Below are 20,449 nucleotides of genomic sequence, written 5' to 3' on the forward strand. Positions count from 1 at the left end.
AGCACCTGGTTGTCAAATATTTAGTATTACAATAAGTATTATCAATTCAGAATTGAGGTGACTGCAGGCTTAAAGATTTAACTCATGAGTACATTGGTCTATGGAACTCCTGAATATGAAAACTGCTTCTACCAATACAAGTTGATAACCTTCTTTGCAACTTAGAGTCTTAGAGAATTGCCTAGAACAATAAGAGGTCAATAAGTGACTGGCCCAAGGTCACAAAGCCAGTATGTGTCACAAGCAGGACTGGAAACCAGGTCTTCATGGTTACAAGGCCAGTTCTATATCCCCTACCATATGTTTATATGTGTATATGACATATGTACATGCATGTACATGTATGTGTTATCTACATGTGCATAGATTCACACGTTCTATATCAGAAAAAATCCTAAATTTTCCCTTTAGGTCTACCATACATATTAATTTTCAAATAATTCATAACCAGGAAATTCCAAATGCCAGATTTGCATCATCTTGACTGAAACCAATAAATCATCATGTGATGACATTGTCTGGTCAAAGAAATGAAGAGCCTGATTAACAGTATCTTGTTATACCTAAAAATTTAAACCCAAAAAAGTGAATGACATCTCATGGAAGAAAAGTATAATGCCCCTAAATATCCTGAATAACTTAATGTATACCAGCTACTTCTTATGTAAAATCACGACAAAGAAAAATCTTGAAATAGTCATATAACTTTCCCCAAAAAGTTCACCTTATCACCAAAACCGAACTGGTAAAGCAAACATGAATATTTTGATTGGATTCTTCTAACTTGCTTTTGAGAGACCCACAAATCCAAAGAGTTTCTCTGTTATTCATCATTTCCTTAAAATGCAAGTTTTCCTTACCTCAAACCATTTCCATTACTTAATAGAAATTCTGGTAGAACCAGGATGACTACTTCACTTTTCTAACAATGCTGAATAGTTCTTTGGACATGGAGAGGCAATATGTGTTACAGTGAAAAGAGCAAGGGAGTTGGAATAACAAAATCTGGATTCAAGACTCAGCTTTCCCACTCAGGGGCTATATGATCTTGAATAAGTCAGGGAGGATCAACTGAGACAAGATAACATAAGGTACAGTACTTGGTAACCATAAAGTACTACCAAAGATAAATTAATACACTTAGCATAGAATCACTGATGGTGTTTTGTGTTAAATGCTTTTGTACAGTGTCAGGAATGTTACTTACAATCTAGGGCTGAAGAAGATGACAAGGAGAAGGATTTTCAACCTATAAAACCTGGACCCAGTTCTTAAAATACAATAATGGAAATGAGTAGTTTATTAATCATATGGGGCTATCTCCCATTTTCTAGATAAAATTAAGAAGGAAAAACAACATATTCTATCCTTGAATAACCAAATTAAGCCTTTTGTAAGAAAAAAATTTAAGCCTATTTTAATGAAATGGAACATCCAATCACTCCCCTAAATTAATCAGTTAAAGATACAAAAACTTCAGCTATACAAAATAAATGAGATAATGATCCTATTTTTACAGTTTTTTAAAAACCCAGGAAAATACAAGTCAATACAAATAGGTTCTGGTATTCTTTTAATCTCATCTGAAGTACAGAAATGAGTTAACAGTAACCATGCAAAGCTGAAATCAATTATGCCAAAAAGCGCTGGTCAAAACTGAATTTTCCCTGAAAAACTACAGGAAGGAGCACAGAGAGTTTAACTGATACTGAAATTGAAACCAATTTTTATCATGAACTGATAAAAAAGAAAATAGAAGATACGTGGAAAAATCAGGGCAAGTTTTTCTAGCACATGTCATTCTCTACCACCTTGTTAAAAGTCAGTTCTTCAGTCTTGGGACTCTCTCAGAACATGTAATATTTATTTTCCCTTAAATTCAGTTATTGCCCATAAGCCCCAGCTTCCCAGAACCTTAAAAATTCTCTAACAATAATTTCCAAATAACCCAGCTCCTACAAAAATTCTCCACACTAAAAGTCCTTTTTCCAGGTGTTTTATTTTTTAATATCACTGCTTCTGCAAGCATACATTTAAAGAAAAAACCTCTGTCTTTAAGCCTTTTAAAATAAAGACATAATAACTGATCTGATAGCTTAGTTTTGGGGTCTTTGCAACCTCAATTCCATCCAATATTTCTGGGTACAAAATCATTTTTATACATTTTTCTTCTTACCTGACATGTTCAATTGCAAGTGCTGTCTGGTCAAACTCTCCTGAATCATCAAACACCACCCAGAGTTCTTGAAGAGGCAACTGATTTTCTTTCAGTTCCAGCAATTCTTTCATGCATTCCAAAGTAAAGGTACTAACTCTAGATTCACAAAGGTAAGGGTGAGTAAGTTTCACTTCTGCTTTCAGAGATGAAAAATCCACATCTGTGACCTAAAATTTAAAATAATATGACAATTTGTTAAGACAGCATTCTTATCAAGTGTACAAGTAAAACAACGCTAGGGAGGACAACTGAATACACTAGAGGACAGAGTAAGGATCTCAAAAGATCAGTCTAGAACAATGGATCGAATATAAGATACTGCTTAATAGGAATAAATACAAAGTCAGACACTTCAGTTTAAAAAAAAAAAAACCTCCCAAATGAAAGATGAAAGAGGTACAGCTGGATAACAGTTCATGAGAAAAAGTTCTTGAGGTTTATTTTCAATGAACTACAAACTCAGAAGCAGTCAACAATATACCACATCAGCCAAAGAAGCTAATTCAACCTTAGGCTGCATTAAGAGACATAAGGAGGTGGCAGTCCCACTGTATCCTGCATCAGTCCACATCTGGAATACTATATTTAGTTCTGCTTTCCACATTTTAGGATCTACACTGACAAATGGAGAAATCTAGAAAAAAGCAACCAGGATGGCAGTAGAACCAGTGACAATACCATATGAAGAGCAAATGAAGGTACTACAGATGTTTAACCTTTGGGGGAACAGAAATAATAGCTGTCTTTGGGGATTTGATAGGCTGTCATGTGAAAGAGAAATTAGAACTATTCTGCCTGACCCCAGGAGGCAGAGGTATGGTGGCTTCTAAGGGGGCTAGAAGATCACTTGTAAGGGATGATGTCAAGACCACAGCGCAGTTAGGGGTCAGTGTAGATGGTCTCCAACATCTCTTCCAATTCAGTCTACAAAATTCTTCGGAAGAATGTGTAGGCAGATTTTCTGTTTCATTTTAAGATGTAAAAAAATAACTGAAAATTTAATAACTCAAAGGTGAAAAATTCTTATAGTCTAAGACTTCAAAAAACATATAAACTTTAACATGTATAAAGAGGAGTTAACTCCTTATTGATCTCCCTTCCTCAAGGCTCTCCTCTCCCCAATCTATTCTCCACAAATGCCAAAATGATTTTCCTAAAATGCAAGTCTGACCATGTCATTCTTTTATGCAATAAACTCCACTGGTTCCCTATTACCTCTAGATGAAATAAAAACTCCTCCATTTATTAGCATTTGCAACCTTTCAAAACTCAGCCTCCACTTACCTTTCCAGTCTTGTTATACATTGCTCCCTTCATACTTGCTATGGTACAGCTGAATTGATCGTCTCACTGTTCTTCAAACAATACATTCCATCCCCCATCTCTCTCCCATCTTTGTACAGCTGACTATCCCCCACACCTTGATGCACTCACTCACCTCTGCCTCTCACAATCTCATTTCCCTAAAAAACTTAGCAAAAGCACCACCTTCTATATAAAGTTTCCTGATCCCCATCTGCTAGACTCCCTACCCCTCCAAAAAAAACTGCCTTGTATTTATTTTTTATATATTTTGCAAATATTTATACACAAAGCACCCCCCCACCCCAAAAAATGATAAGTTCCTTGGAGATATGAATTGTTTCATTTCTGTCTTTGTATTCTCAGCACCTAGTACAGAACCTGGCGTGTGGATGTGGAACGTTCTTAATAAATAATTGTTGACTTCCTAAAAATGCCTCAAACTATGGTTCCAAATAATCTCAGAAGCCTAACTTCATCTGCCTTCCTATCAAATACTGCCCACAGTTGAATTTTCTTACAAATTATTTGTTGACTTTTGTAACTTAATGTAGGATTTGGAGGTTACTTTAAATTGAGTAAGAAGGTTCAGGTGCAGCCTATTACCAACAATGAATACTTATCAGGTGCAGCATGAATGGCACCATCAAGGCCAAAATGGAGGTAAGTCAGTCATGCAGCAAGTGGGGGAGATAATAGCCCAAGAGTCAGGGATCACAGGATAATAGATTTAGAGATGAAAAGCATCTTAGAGTCTTCTTTTTTCTATGAGGTGAGTGAGGCTCAGTAACTTAGCCAAGGCCACACAGGAAATAAAGTGGCAGAAGTAGGATTAGAACCCAAGTCTTCCAACTCCAAATCTATCACTTCTGCACTGTGCCACCAAGCTGCAAGTACAGTGAAAAAAAAAAAAAAAAAAAAGAGGACTGGATTTGGAATCAGAAGACCTGGCTTCAAATCATGGCTCTGCTGACCACTTGGATGGATGGCCTGCAGCAAGTCGCTTTGATTCTCCTGGCCTCAGCTGCCTCATCTGCAAAATGAGAGGTTTGTAGCAGGCAGCCTTTAAGGTCCATTCCAGCTTTCCTTCTATGATCCTACGAACTGCATGGCTACCCATAAACTATTAAAAGAACTAGAAGAAGGCCTCCAAAATGCTGAGTAGATCCACTATGGAGGATTTACAGACAGCCAAGGACATGAATAAAAAGATGAGAAGGTATGGATAAATATTTGATTTGTACTAGTGAGACTACCCACACCAATGAGAATACTAATCCATTAAAGTATTAAAGGAAGACCATGTCAAAATCATCTCTAAAATATATAGTCAGGCAAGTTGTAACATAATTAGTGTATTGCTTAAAGAACATAGAACAGACCAAAGTTAGGCTAAGACTCTAAAGTTAAATCACAAATATCCATATTTGACTCTGAAAATTTAGGCATTTTCCTAAATTCAAAAGTTTACTGTGAATATCATCGCTTTTAATACTGCAGAGTTTCAACAGGAAGAATATATTTAAGAATGTCACAGTTCTATAGCCTGACACTACTATACCAATAATCAAAGGGTCTTTAAGACCTTTTAAGACTTCTGAAACTTTCAAATTTCATGGAAAGCAACCTCTTTAGTACCAAATGGTAAAAGAAAAAATCACACTGAGAGAACAAGGCAAAGTAATCATCATATGAGAAAAATCTTGTTAGTTTTACTTTACCCTAAATACAATTCTTCAACTTATGGCTATTTTTCTGAATGATCTTCCTTTAAAAATCCTCATCTAAAGGACAATTTTGAAAGTAACAAGTGGAATTTATTGCAAACTTTTTTTAAAATAAAAAGTAAGCAGTGTGACACAGAGATTCATAATTTCATATAGAATCCTCTTTTGTGTTTTATTGTATTGTGGAAATGCTCTCTTGGTGTTGAATTTCAGAATTTAAAAAAATCAAACCTATCTAGAATTTTTTTTCCCACTGTATGGACGGAAATGGCTCCAATAAAGCCCTACCTCCAGTGTATCATCACGCTATGGAGATAACTTTAAGTTTTTGAAAGTTATGCTATTAGAGCACAAGCTCCTAAAGTTCTATCAAGCCGGAACTGCTTCAAATATTGGCACAGGAACAAACTATCACCCAAGCACCAGCATAGTCAAGAATAGAGAAGTTCACCACCAATTTTTTTGGCCAAAGTAACCCATAAAATTCTCTATCATAATACTGAAGGAGCACTACCATGATACAATCATGTATCTTTTCAGGTAAATAATTCTTTGATTAATAATCAATGGGTAGAATAGATACATCCACTTTAAAGTCAGTCTGTACCAATATGTCATCAGACAACAGAAGGTATCCTTACTCCCATATGAATTGAGAAAAAAATAAAGATGTCTTATCAAATATGAATTTTTTTTTCAAAAATACTGATCTCAAAGATTAAAAAGTTATTCCAGAAGATTCTCAAAGAACTATCCTAATAAAAATTTCTAAGTGTGAACTTTATTCCAAATTAATACAGAAATCCAGGGTTAAGATAAAAAATTCACAAGCAACATCTATGATTCACTGTCCTGTACATAAGCACTGCAGTAAATGACGTTGTTTCTAAAGGAGTTGTAGTATAGTGACTTGTATTCACACTTGTCAGTTTAACATTACAGTTTAGCTGGGGTTTTTGTGGTCCAGTTAACAAACACTGAGAAAATTCACAGCTGTAATTAGAGTGCAAATTTAATGGGAAAGACCCAGTCAGTTGAAAAATAAGATTGTTTTACTTTCTGCAATGGGGCACATTACCAAGAGATTAACCACATAACTACAGATTTGTTAAGCAAAAAATGGGCCGTCTTGCATTGCCTATTCGGTTTGAGCTATTTAATGTGCTACAATTAAAACGACAAAAAATTAATTGAAACTGCTGTTGACTTTATAACTAGACCTTATTTTTTAAATGAGTTCAGAATACCTACACTTCATAGATCTATAGTCAACTTCTCCTTATCAAGAGGACACTGAAACTTAAACTATTGAGATTCCCAAATAGCTTTCCTTCAGTTGCTTTTAAAATTTGCTTGAATGCTTTATCCACCGTGGCAATTAGATGTGGAAAACATGCTATTTTCAATCAGCTCATAAACTTTAATTAAAAATAAGTACTTTGGCTATAACAGTCTGAAGTAAAGTGCTTTTAGCTAGAGACAAATGTCTTAACAACTGAATTAAATTTACCTCAACCAGCACCTCGAACACATTAGTGCGCCAGATTGCCTGCCATCCAGATGGTTCAAGGACCTTCTCCAAGTACTCAGCTGTGAATTCCCTTACCTCGGAAGCCTTGCAGTCAGCTACAAACAAATTAAATACTTGAAATAAGAATTTATACTACATAAAGCAGAAGGAAGCTACCGTCCACCCAACCATTTGATGTGTGCACTCCATTCTCAATACGACACTGCAGTCAGACTAAAAAGACTGTTCTCAAATGCGTTAACACACATTTTTTTGTAGTAATTATTCTTTGAAGTAGTAAAAATATTACCATCCTCATATTACAAATGAGGAAACTGAGATTTAGAGAGTTTGTATTGCTTGTCCAAGGTCCCACAGCCAATAAATGGCAGAGAAAGAAGATTCCATTCCCTATCTCAGAAACAGTGGCTCTATTTACACAGTAATTCCAACAGCAGATTCTAGGGTACAGCAGTGCAGTAAAAAGATGCCATATTCCCACCAAATTACAAAGACACTGAAAATATAAGAAGCAAGAAAGCCCATCTTACATGCAAAGTGAATACTTACCTAGAATATAATCTTGATAGGCTCTGAATCGCTCATAGAACAAAAGCTGATTTGTTTGGAAAATGTCTGGAAAAGGTACATTCCCTTCTGGCACAAACCTCTGCAAAATGGTCCCTGGCTTATCATGACTGCCATAATCACTGAATGTATCTTCATCTTGCAATAAGTCTAAAAGAATAAAAAGAAGAACATTCAACTTCCTACACACTTCCAATGTTTTTCAATTATACAAAAATTAAAACACTCATTAGAACAGAAAAGCACAAATGAGCATTGAGGTATCATAGTTTATTTACCTCTCCCCTTGTCAGACTGGGACTATAGTTTATCCAAGCAAGGCTGAAAACATACCAAATTAAAAGTTCTACTTCAAAATCCTAAGAGCTTTTTACAAGTTTAGATTTTTACATCAAAAGATGCTTTCCTGACTTTCCTCCAAAGATACACCTCTAATTCTTTACCATGATTTAGCACTTTTTATTTACTCAACATTTTACAGTCATATGGCATTTCCCTCATGACAATACTATAAATTTACTGGGGAATAGGGAAAAGGGTGATTTATGACTCTTCTTCTCTAAAGATGGCACTGTTAGAGAACTGGGAGCCTCTCTTTTTTTACTCCACAACTTCAAGTTCATAGTGCTTGTTCAATATACAGTGATAAAATAACTTTTAATAGAAAAGGGTTTACTTTCCTCTTATGTAGGCTGTGGGCTCCTTCTCATTGGAGACGTTAGCATTTTAAAAAACTGTCCAAAAAATCTTCTATAAGCTGGCCCTCAATGATAAAAATATGATTAATCATAATTATATCAAACATTTACTATCTGTAGCAGTTTCTGTAGTTTACCTCTCTGTTTCTACTCTTAATAGCTAAGTAACAACGCAGGATTTATCATTCCATGCTGACTTCCCAATTTTACCTCTCTCCCAAACAGTATTCTATACAATAACAAACCATATCCAATTAATAATATAGGCCAATGTTTAGGGGCAGCTAGAGGCAGCTGGCACAGTGGATAGGGTGCACAGCCTGGAGTCAGGAAGGCTCATCTTTCTAAGTTCAAATGTGGCCTCAGACACTTACTAGCTGCGTGACTTTGGGCAAGTCACTTAACCCTGTTTTCCTCAGTTCCTCATCTGTAAAATGAACTGGAGAAGGAAATGGCAAACCACCCAAATGGGGGTTTTGGCAAATGTCTAACAAAATGTCAGACATGACTGAAAATAACTGACCATCATCAACGTTTATGGTAGCAGTCCACAGATGGATTTAAGATTGACAGGAGTAGCATCCCTAAGTGTTTCAGAGCTAGTTAATATTAAATATTGGTAGCATTCACTTCTCTTACCTCACATTGCTCCTGCTTTCCTAGACTCTTTCTACTCCAAGTCTTGGGACTGCCCTGGTAGCTTGCACTTGGCTTTACTTAGCCCCACAGTACAGCAATGGAGGCATACAGTGCAATGGGGATCTACATTTCAGGACTGAAAATACTGACTGGGTTTGAAACTAGAAAACCCCAAAGTGACAAAATAATATCAGTAACTCATTTATATAGTCCTTTACATTTTACAAAGCACTTTCTTCATAAGAACTCTGTATGAAAGGTAATAACTCAGATCTACATGGGACTTCAAGGCTTAAAAAGCACTTTCCTTACAACAATCAATCAATCAATATTTATTAAGCACCTACTATGTGCCAGGCACTGTGCTAAATCCTTGGGATACAAAAGAGACAACCTTACCCTTAAAGAGCTTACAATCTATTGGGGGAGACAACATGCAAATAAATATATACAAAACAAGCTATAATCAGATTAAATAGGAAATAATTAACAGAAGGCACTGGAATTAAAGAGGGGTTGGGGAAGGCTTCCTGTAGAAAAAGTGTTTTTATTTTTCCAGTTTACAAAGAAGGAAGCTGAGATTTAATTCAACTGAAGAAACATTTATTAATGACTACTAGGGGTGCAGTACTGAAGTAGGTGACAGGATGCCAAGGCAGAAAAAATACAACCCCCCCCCCACCCCCACCCTCGCCAAGGAACTTGTTTTCTACATGGAGGGGATACAATGTGTTCAGAGATACATATCTTACAAGGTAAGAAAGATGCAGCAAGGGTAAAGGAAAAGACTAAGGCAAAATGAGTAGGGAAAAGAAATCTATTCTCAGACTCATAAATAAGTGACTTGCCTGTGGTCAACAATTTAGCCCAGGTTACAGATCAGAGCTGGAAAGATCTGAATCCAATCCATTTACATGGCAGGTAAACCTGAGTCTTCTAACTACAAGAGTACTTCTCTCTCATGGCCTTAACCTGGATCACCCTACATCTTACAGTATAATATTTGAATATTTCAAGGATTCATGACTGTATCAGCGTACTTTCTCAACTAAACCAGAATCGAAACCCCCTTTCTTCATGACTTAGGAGTGCCAGGTGATATCTGTCTAAACTCAGAGCCTTAAGTGGTCAAGATTTATTAGCACCGACTTCCTGGGTTTGTCGCGAGGATAAAATAAGGCAGTTTTTGAAAAGAGCTTTGCAAACCTTGAAGCATTACAAAAGCGCTAGCTATTCTTATGGGCAATTAGCTATTGTGATCGCTGTCCTCTAATACCTGGAGTGGCAAAGGTAGCTGGGTTTTCAAAGGCTGAATACAAGCATCCTACCAGTTTCGGACCCTGTCTGTTATTCAATAATCATTTACCAAGCTTGCACGTGCACAAAGACATGATATATTTGTCCCGTTTGACTTTATGGCAGACATACGGTCCAAACTTTGCCCGCATTCCCTCCCTCCTCTCCAGCTGGACGGGGCCTGAGCGCTTCAAAGAATCTCAGAGTCCGGAAGGACCTCAGAGGGCGTTTAGTCCGTCAACTACTGAACACTACGCGCCTACAACATCCCTGGCACACGGCCAAATAGATGACTGAAAATCTCCAGCGACGGGGAACTCACTACCTCCCGTTCCACCGGAATTTCCCCTAACATCTAGCCTAAATTGGCCCCTTGCTTTGCTCCTACTTCTACCCTGGAGACTGGCTGTGCGGCCGCGGCCGGGGCCGCGCCCGCCCCCACTCTTCTTTCTCGAAATATGCCTCCCTGGTTGCTTTACCTAGGCCGGCCTTGAGGGGTCCGGAGCACCCCCAGCCTCCTAGCAGCGGGTCAGCCGCAGTCACCCGGTCCAACCCCCTCTTTTACAGACCAGGGAAATTAAATAAGGCCCAGAGAGGTCGAGTGACCGGACCGAAGTCACACGGACGGAAGGGATCAGAAAACGCGACCCACGCAGAACTATCCCGGGCGTGTCCCTGTGGCCCCGGGGTCCTTCCTGCCCCGACGCCGCCGGACTCCCTCCCCTGGGGGCTCCCGGGGGCAGAGGACGCACCGCCCCGCAGAGGGCGGGGGGCGCCCAGGGCCAGAGGGATTGGAAGCGCCAGGGGCGGACGACAGCCGCGGCCCCCGCCCGCCAGGCCCACCGCGGCCGCCCCGGGGACGGAAGGATGCGTACCGTGCTTCATGAACGCGGGCAGCTCGGGAGAGCCCGGCTCCGGGCCCGGCTCCGCAGCGCCCAAGCCCTCAGCCGTCACCAACCCTTCAGCCATTTCAAATTTCCGCGGGCTGCACCCTGGGACGCCGTGACGTAAGCCCACCGGCTCTGGTTGGAGAGTAGCCAGAAGCACAGAGACCCAATCAGAGGAGGGCTTACTTACGTTCGCCCTTCAGGCAGGCACCGAGCCCGGCCGCCTCTCGGCATATCAAGACCCAACTGTGTCTCCCTCTGCTGGCGGGGAGGCGAGGTTGCAGCCTCAACGGCACTAACGTAGCTGTTTCCATCCGCCTGAGGTCATAGAATTTTAGATTTAGATCTGGGAGTGTTTTTAGACTCCCTCCAATCCAACCCCTTCGCTTTTTGCAAACTGAGAACCGAGGAAGATAAATGCCTTGCCTAACCTAGCGTCGCAACTGTTGGTAAATGCTAGACCGAGGCAGAAATTACACTAGACTTCAGGCCCAGTACTTTTCCCACGGAATCACATGGCTTCCTATTGCTCAGTAAATCGTTTGTTTTTACTCATCTGGGTACACGTTGTATCCTTCTTGAGAGCAGGCACTGTTTCTGGTTTTTTGTCTTTGTATCCCCAGAGCCTCCATTGCCTGCCAAGTAAGAGGCACTTGATAAGTTGAATTGGTAGATCTTAAGATACCGTATAAATATCAGGGGTTGGCTTTTGTTTTTTGGGTTTTTTTTTTTTTGAGAAGCTGTGTAATGTGGTGGCAAGAGAGCTATGCTTGGAATAGAGACCTGGTTGTCTTGTCTGTGGTATCTCTGACACAAATCAGTAGTCAATAGTGTGTGGGTCTGAGACCACCACTCACATTAAAAATAAACAGTGTTCTTGAGAAAAGGCAAAAAGGAATTTATTACTTTCTCATGAGAAAGGACCCACCCCAGCGTGGCCCAAAATGATGCCAGGGCGTGTGTGTGGCATACAGCTCAAATCGAGTTATATAGACCCTAACACAGAGTTCCCCCACCCCCTACTGGCTCCTCTTCCCATTGAAGGGATTTGGAGCTCACATTCTAAACGGAGAATCTTTTCGCAGCAACAGAGAACAAAGAACAAAAAGTCACGTGGGAGACCAGGGAAAAGGGAGTAAAAGCCAGATAAAACAGGACCTTGCAGGTGTCTGTATACTGATGTAATTTCTTGTTTCTACTTTCTCGGCATAGCAGTTTCTAAAAATATAGAAGGGGTACAAGGTGGGAGGTGGGGTGGGAGGTGGGGTGGGAGGTGGGGGTGGAGTTCACTATTTCAGTGTTTCACTGGATACGGTTCTGAGGGGGCTTCTCTATTTCAGCATGCCACTCAATAAGCATTCATAAAGTATGTGCCACGCACTGTGTTAAGTACTGGGGATACAAATATGTAAAAGACAGTCCTTGCCCTCAAGAAGCATAAAAATCTAATAGGTTGGAAGACCCTTCATTCATTTAGCATTTATTAAAGTGTTGTGTGAGATAGTGAGAGAATAAAGTGTGAAGGCTTCACAGGGAATATGTATATATATGTATTTATATCTAAAATGTTTGAGAATCAATATTTAGAGAAAAGGGAAATGAGATAAATTTGAGTCTGTGGGAATCTGATTATTTAGCCTTTAGGAATGTCTTTCTCCCCCTTTTTCTTTAGATTCATAGATGTCACCTCAGCTGTGAATAGAACACAAGATTGTGAAAGCTTCCCTATGAATAACTCAGGCAAGGCAATATTCAAATAGAGATAGTACAAATTTAGTTAGGATGTGAACCTCACCAGTCCTAAGTTTTGTTTTCCTGTAAATCATATGATTTCGGGGAAACCAGATGGTATTCCCCTCTCCCCGTCCCCTAGCCTACTAACAAACGGCCATCTTAGCATTAAAGTTTCCCTATAAGGTAATTCCGTAGTTTCTGTGCCTATATTGGGTAAAAACTTATTCCTGGTTAGATTGTCAGGCCACTCATCTCCGCAGATGGGGACGGGGGTCCAGCCTCTGGGGTGGGATTTCTTAGAATTGTTTGTACAAGGGTATATATCTCCCTACTTGTCTTCTCCCCCTTGCCTCTCGTCACTGCTATCTCTGCCCTACTAGTGAGAGATGCCCAATTCTTGCGAGACTTGATCAAATAAAGCTTCTGGTTTTTTTCTGCCTTAAGAAACCGAGATACCTCTGTTTTTTTTTTACTTGAGTCAGTGGTCTTTTGACCCACACAGTGTCTACTATGTTCCCAGGCCCTGTGCTAAGTACTGGAGATACAAATATGTAAAAGACAGTCCTTGCCCTCAAGAAACTTAAAATCTAATGGGGAAGATGACATACAAAAATGAGGTGGGGGTGAGAAGCAGTGTAGAATAATTCCAATTCAGATTGAAAGATTCCCAGCTTGGAGGCACAGTGGAGACATCCAAAAAATCCAAAATGAGTGCAAATACATCTGGAGAAGACTAAAAAGTCTAAAATGATAGCGACTGAAGAAGAAGCTAATGAAGGCCAAAATGAATGCAGCCGGGTGGGAAATAAAGAGTTATTAGGAGGACACCAGTTGTCCAGACCTCATCTTCCTTATCTGTAAAATGGGTGTGTTAATTTGTTTAATTCCTACCTCACTCAGGAAGATCACATTATCTAATAATGGTCATAGTAAAGTGCTTTATAAACCTTAGAGTGCTATATAAACATCAGAGATGATTAAAGCACTCAGATTCCTGCCAAATTGACCTATTTGCTATTCCCCAGTCAGGAATTTCCATTTCTTTTCACAGGCTCCCCATCGTGCCTGAAATTCACTCTCTTCTCACCTGTATCCCTAAGACTCCCTGCCTTCTTTCAAGGTTCAGCTTAAAGGCTGCCTCCTACATGAAACCTTTCCTCATCCTTCCAGCTGCTAGTGACTCCTTCTACTCACTATCCCCATAACCTTGAATTTATTTCATATTACTGAGGCAATATTTGAGTGCAGGTTTACTTGACTCCAAGATCAATATCATATCCACTATACTAAGTTCTTAAGACTTTCATCACTTTCTGTCTTACATGCAGCTGAATCCTCCCATATGTCTTATCACCCCCCACACATACCCACACAAATATTAGAGCATGAGCTTCTTGAAAGTGAGGACCATCCACTTCAGTATTTGTATCCCAACATTTAACATAGTGCTTGGCTCTTGGTCAGAACTTAATAAATGCTTTTTCAAATGCTATCCACCTCCAGAGAGAGAACTGATGAATTCTGAGTACAGATTGAAGCATACTTTTTTCCACTTTCTTTATTTTTCTTGCCTTTTTGCTTTTTGCAACATGGCTAATATGAAAATGTTTTGCATGACTTCACATGTGTAACTGTCATATTGCTTGCCTTCTCAAGGGTGGGGGAAGAGCTAGAACAAAAGCAAATTTGGAACTCAAAAATTTTTTAAATGAAAGTTTAAAATTTAGTTATTTTTAAAATGCTTTTTCATTAATTCAGTCAATTTGGATAGGCGTTACCTACCCTTAAGGGAAAGGCCCCAGAGCAGTGTCCACAATGAGAAGATAGGGGAACTCCTGTTCACTGGGGAAAGCTCTAGGCCATTGGATTTTCCCTTGGGCCTTGAACCTGGATGTAAGAACAGGCAAGGAACTTGAAAAAAATAAAAAAGGGAAGGGGAGACCTACTTAGTGCAGAGACAGGTAAAATTGAGAAGTTATCATGGAAAGAGAAATCCCGTGATGTTCCTGAACTACCAAGAGTAGAAACAAAGAGGCAAGCTGGGGGCTGGGATCAGAGTGGGGATACAGAAAGAGGAAGGCATAGGATGGTATTGTCATGGGGACCCCAAACCTAAGAGTCCTAATAGAATCCTGATGCCTGCTGAGCTTCAGCAGACTCCAACCTTCCCCAAGGTGGTAGCATAGCTGGCCACTGAAAACCTTCAACAAAGATTAATGGACAATTTCCTCAATCCATCTGCCCATATGATGAGGGACAGTTTCACAAACACACCCCACACACCTCATAAGTTTTCCCCAAGAGATTCTTTCTCCCCTTCAACCACCTCGAAAAATGATGAGATTATGTTCACATGCATATATATATATATATATATATATATATATATATATATATATACATCTGCATATGTATATATATGTAATATATATATATGGGCATCAGAGAATGATTCTACAATTTTATTTCCTCTTAAAATTTTCACAGTTTTCATATCTTAATTAACTACTTTTAGTATTACATTGGTGTCTCTTTCACGGTCTGCTAATAGAGTTGTTCTAAATAGAGACTTTGAGCCATTTTTTGTATAACTGATTACTCAAAACAGGAAAAGTAACAAGGGGCCCCAGAACCAGTTAGAGACTTCAGGGGCCCACTTGTTAAATAAACGTAACATCTGTTTCATCTCTCCTCCTGAGATACTGTGAATGCTTTTCAAACCAGTCTTCAGAGCAAATTTTCTGGGGAAAGAGAAGGAAAATTCTGGGCATCCAAGGAGGGAGAAAATGACAACAGAGTGGAAGAGAGAGCTATAAAGTAGAGAGACTGGGGCACTAAAAATAAATTTTAATGACTTACACATCAATCTGGTCAGGTCGTTCTTCTGCTTAAAAGTTTTCAGTGGCTCTCCCTTGCCTATCAAATAAATTCCAAACTCCTAGCTAGTATTCAAGACCCACCACAGCCTGGCACCACCCTGTATACCCAGCCATCAGTCATGGTTTTCATCTTTGTCTATGCATTGCACCTTGCAGCTACACTGTACCTTCTATCCCATTAATGTGCCCTGTATTCTCCTATCTCCAAGCTTTTGCTCCCTGCACCTGGAAAAGAGTCTTTTCTCTTCTTTGTTTGGTGAATTTTAACTTAATCTTTAAAGCACAGCTCAAATACCACCTCTTCCAAGAAGCCTTCCTTTATACATCCTGACAGCTCCCAAATTTCACATAATACTTTGTTTTGCAATTCCCTACTGGGTTTCAAAATATAACATAGAAAGCCCACATGTAACAAGACCCCATGTATGGCATAGGACCACATGTGGTGAGGGCTGTCCTTATGTGGCTTGAAGGGAGGCAAAACAGACATCTTGAACCTCTTCTCTCCCCACCCTTCTCCACAGGAGACTTTAAGTCCTGCCAGGAGGAGAAACAGGAAGTTTGGGCCAGAGGCCACTCGGCTCTCCTCAAAGAGAAGAGGTATCATTCCCTTAAATACTGTTAGTCTATGGAATATGATCTGGTTCAATCTAACATTTGATTGCTGTTTCTCATTATCAGGGGAAGGAGGACCCCAGGCTCTACAGACAAGGCTTGATCCCTTTCCTACCTAATACCAAATTTCACAATGAGCACACATAGCAAATAGCAATTTTTAAAGAAAATCTATTTATCCAAATCAGTAGCAAAACAGAAATCAAAGAAAGCACATAGAGGAGAATATTTACCAGATGATACAGAGTAAAAGAGCTCTCCCAGTGGGAGCGAGTTAACTCAGCTCAACCAAGAGTGTCCTAGACCTCACCCAAGGGGAAACTCCTCACAGTCTCTAGTGTAGCAAGCTGAGGATATGGACCTGGTGGAGACTGTCTGCTCCTCTCATTTATTCCCAGACTCTTTTCCTTCAGCTGCCTAAGTGAGGGGTGGCCTTTTCCACTCCCTTCTGGAAGCTAGAAGCCAGAAATGCCCTAAACCATTTGAAGCTTGAAGAGATTGGAAGAATAACGAAGGCTGGAGCTCTCCAGCTCTCACAACGAGAGGAAAGGAGAGGAGAGGGGAGGGGAGGGAAGGAGAGGGTTCATCATTTTTCCCTGGCATCATTCAACCAAAAAAAATGTACGAATTTAATTCAACTACTATTTATGAAGTGCCTACTCTGTTAAATGCTGGAGATACAAAGATGAAAAACTGACATGGTCTCCAAAGTTTAAAGTCTGAGAAAAAGGGGATAATAGTAATAGCTAATATTTATATAGCACTTCAAGGTTTATAAAGTATTTTAAATACCTTAATCTCATTCAAGTCCCACAATGACCTCACTAGGTACAGATCCTATATACATTAGGTACCTATTAGGTCCCATATATTAGGTACAGGTATTATTATCCAAATTATACAGATAAGGAAACTGAGACTCAGCCATGGTCACAATAGAAAGTTCAAAGACTGGACTTGAACCCAGGTCTTCCTATTCACACAGCCACCGGCTTAGCTGACTTCTCATCATCTCTCACTTGGGCTATTACAGTGGATTCCTGATGGATTTCCCTGCTTTCTCCATTTCAATCTATCTTCTACATAGCTGCTAAAGAGATCTTCCTATAGTCACTGTTTTCCGCTAATGGTCCTGATCAGTGAAAATTAGCTAACACTGATAACACAACAGTTGAATTTAAACTTTTGTCTTGGGATAGGTTTCAAGGGAATAAATTTTCTTTTTTTAATGTTAAAAAAAAAACTCTGAACATTTATGTGTATTATATGGGAATGAATGAACAGAAGACCTCTACAGTATTAGGTGGTAAGCTACATACTCTAAAGCAGTGACCACAATCCACTCTCTGTGCATGAGTCTCAAACATCTGGATGTTTGTTGTTTTCCTATTTACATCGCTTTACCACATCAACTTTTTATGGGTTTCTTTAACCTGATCTTCAAAAGCAACAGTGTCAAAACCACTAAAGTATATAAAAAATCTTCCTGTAGTCTTGAATAAAACTATAACTTGAATTTATTTTTTAAAAGTTATTTTCCTCATTTTAAGAACTGATGGCACTTCCCTGCTCAACAAACTCCAGTTGCCTCTAGGATAAAATATAAACTCTTCTGTTTTTCTTTTTAAAACCTGTCACTACTTGACCCCAATTTTTTTTCTACCCTCTGTTATTCTACTGCCTGCACTCTACAACCCAACCACGCTGGCCTTCTCTCAGTTTCACACACTGTACTCTACCCCTCGTCTCACCTTTGCACTGGCCTTGCCACATGGAGAATGAACTTCCTTACTTCCACCTCATAGAAGCCCTCACTTCTTTGAAGTACCACCTTCTGCACAAAGCATTTCCTGATCTCCTTCCCTCCTCAACTGATAGTACCTTCCCTCCTTTACTACCAATTGCTCCTACAGCATCACAATCACAGCTACTTGAAAAACCTAGAAAAGAAAGTTTTTGCCACCGATGTCCATTCAATGCCAGAAACTGGTGTCATTTTGTCAGTGAAAATGGCATTAAAGAAGAAGCATTAACATCTCCTTTACTGCTGCATTTTAAGGACTATGGGACCTTTCCATCTGACTTGCAGCTAAAACCTTCCCTGTGTTATCTCCTGCATTAGAATATGAGCTTCTTGAAAGCAGGGTCTATCTTACTTTTGTACGGAGAATATGAGCAGGCTCCAACATAACCAATGAGGAATTCTAAAGAAGAATCAGAAAAAAATGATGAGATAAAAGATCAAAAGTAATGTACGCAGATGATTCTTTCTATTTTTACTTTATCCTCTGGCTCTAATAGCTACGGGCTATTTCCATTTATGATTTCTTGAAATATAACGTCCAGGCCCTTTTTTAACCGTGTTTTTCAAGAAGTCCCATGATTCTTAAATTATCTCCCCTTGACCAGTTTCCCAGGTCAGTTGTTTCTTTGTATCAGATATTTTGCATTTTCTTTTGTTTTCAATCTTTTAATTTTTTTAGCCTAGTATTTCTTGTTATCTTATGTAGTCATTGATCTCTATTTGGCCTATTCTAGTTTTCAGAAAATTCATTTCTTGGGTAGATTGACCATTCTTTCTTTTTAGCTATTTATTCTCCTTCCAATTTTTTCCTAAAGAGCTATTTCTTTTTTTTCCCATCTCTTGCCTTATTTATTTCAGGTATTCATGCAATGCTTGTGGAAAATCCATTTTTTCCCTTTAGCTCTCTACTTATAGTTGTCATGGCATAAGACTTGCAATAATGTTTGATACTGGTTAGTAATTTGATTTAATTATCTACCCGGCTTTAGTTCCCAAATTGGGGCGTTGTACCAGAAACAAGGCACTCTTCCCCACTATGATTCTAAGGTTTGTGGTCTGACCTGCTTAATCTCACTCTTGTTCCTTATGTTCTTGTACTGACCTTCACATCCTCGGGTTGCCCCCCCCCCAACCCTATTAGTAGAAATAGAGAGCCAGCACTAGATCTTCAAAGCCCTCTATGCTGTCCCAAGAAAAAAATGTTAGGGACATCAGAGCCCCTGGGCCTGGGCTATCCGAGTCTGGGTGCCAGTCAGCATCCTGCCGTTGATGGCCATGGCTGGATAAAGAGCCGCAGGCCACGTGTATCTGCCCCATCCTGCAGTGATTGCATTTGCTTTGCTTATTGCCCTTGGGGATTCCAGCTGATTTTTTTTGCAGTTCTGAGGTAGAAAATGCCACTTATTGTAGTCTGTCAATGTATTTTTTATCATTTTGTCTGGCATGAAATTCTAGAATTTGCTGGTGTAGACATGGGGGACTTAGACAGCCTACCTCTCATTTGGGCAACCATCTTGACTAGAAGTCCTAAACTTCATCTTATTAAATTTGGCTCACTTTCTAAACTGAACTAATTTGGGGGCAATGATATCATCTGATGTCTTAGACATTCCAAAGAAAATTCTGGCTTTATTAAAGCCAATGAGTGAATTACTTTTATTATAGTTTTGATGTCAACCCCCAATATGTATTTTTCTCTAGCTGAAGAGACAGCATCTGAATTGGCTCTTCAAGAAAAAGAGAGGTTTCAAATTATAGAGATAGAAATTTGGGGGGACTAGAAGGAGGCAGTTTATTCCAAGAAAAGGGAAAGGCATAGTGATAGGAAGAGAAATAGATACAATAGCACAGTTATCAATAAATTCTGATGGCACCATTGTCATTTTCTTCAGGAGACTATCCTAACCACTTTCTTTATAATGATTTGAAAAAAAAAGTTCCTGACTCTATAAAATAGAAATAAAAACGATTCTATGGGAATAGAATCATCATTATATTACCAATGGTACTAAAAAAAAAAAAAGAGTTGGTATGTTTTGTGTCTGAGTACCACAGGGGGGCGTCCTAACATTTCATAATGCAAAGATATCCTCAATTTAAAGTTTAAACTGATCCTGCATTTATATTTCTGTGTATTGCCCTGTTCTCTCATCTACATCCTCTTCAACCCTACCCCACCCGTGTAATTGGCCTTAAATACAGATCTGACCACAAATCTACTCAATCAACTCAAACAGCTTCCTGTTGCCTCTAGGATAAAATATAAATTCTCTATAGCTTTTAAAACTCTAACTGTCTCTAACAAAACAGACTCATTGAACATTACAGTCGCTCCTGATCTCTAGATTCAGGCAAACTCTGTTGCTCCCATGTGACACTCCATCTCCCCTCGCAGTGACTGCCCCAGATGCCTGGAATGCAATGCCTCCTTACCTCCACCTTATGATATTTCTCTTCTTTTAAGATAGTGATCAAGATCAATCTTCTACATGAAGCCTTCCTGACTCCCCTAAGTACTAGTGCCCTTCTTCCCAAATTATCTAGTATTTAAT

General features: G+C 39.3%; 1 protein-coding gene across 1 annotated transcript in view; it reads right to left on the bottom strand.

Annotated features, from left to right (window-relative positions):
- SHCBP1 (SHC binding and spindle associated 1) overlaps positions 1–11,019 on the bottom strand; it is a 35,899-nt gene extending 24,880 nt beyond the window's left edge. The window contains exons 1-4 of the mRNA XM_036751378.1: positions 10,854–11,019; positions 7,328–7,495; positions 6,758–6,873; positions 2,177–2,385 (exon numbers count right to left, since the gene is read on the bottom strand). Of these exons, the coding sequence (XP_036607273.1) occupies positions 2,177–2,385; positions 6,758–6,873; positions 7,328–7,495; positions 10,854–10,947 (587 nt within the window). The 5' untranslated portion in view covers positions 10,948–11,019. The remainder of the gene's footprint in view (positions 1–2,176; positions 2,386–6,757; positions 6,874–7,327; positions 7,496–10,853) is intronic.
- Positions 11,020–20,449: the final 9,430 nt, after the last annotated feature.

Source organism: Trichosurus vulpecula, chromosome 3, assembly GCF_011100635.1.
Source record: "Trichosurus vulpecula isolate mTriVul1 chromosome 3, mTriVul1.pri, whole genome shotgun sequence".
NCBI lineage: Eukaryota > Metazoa > Chordata > Mammalia > Diprotodontia > Phalangeridae > Trichosurus > Trichosurus vulpecula.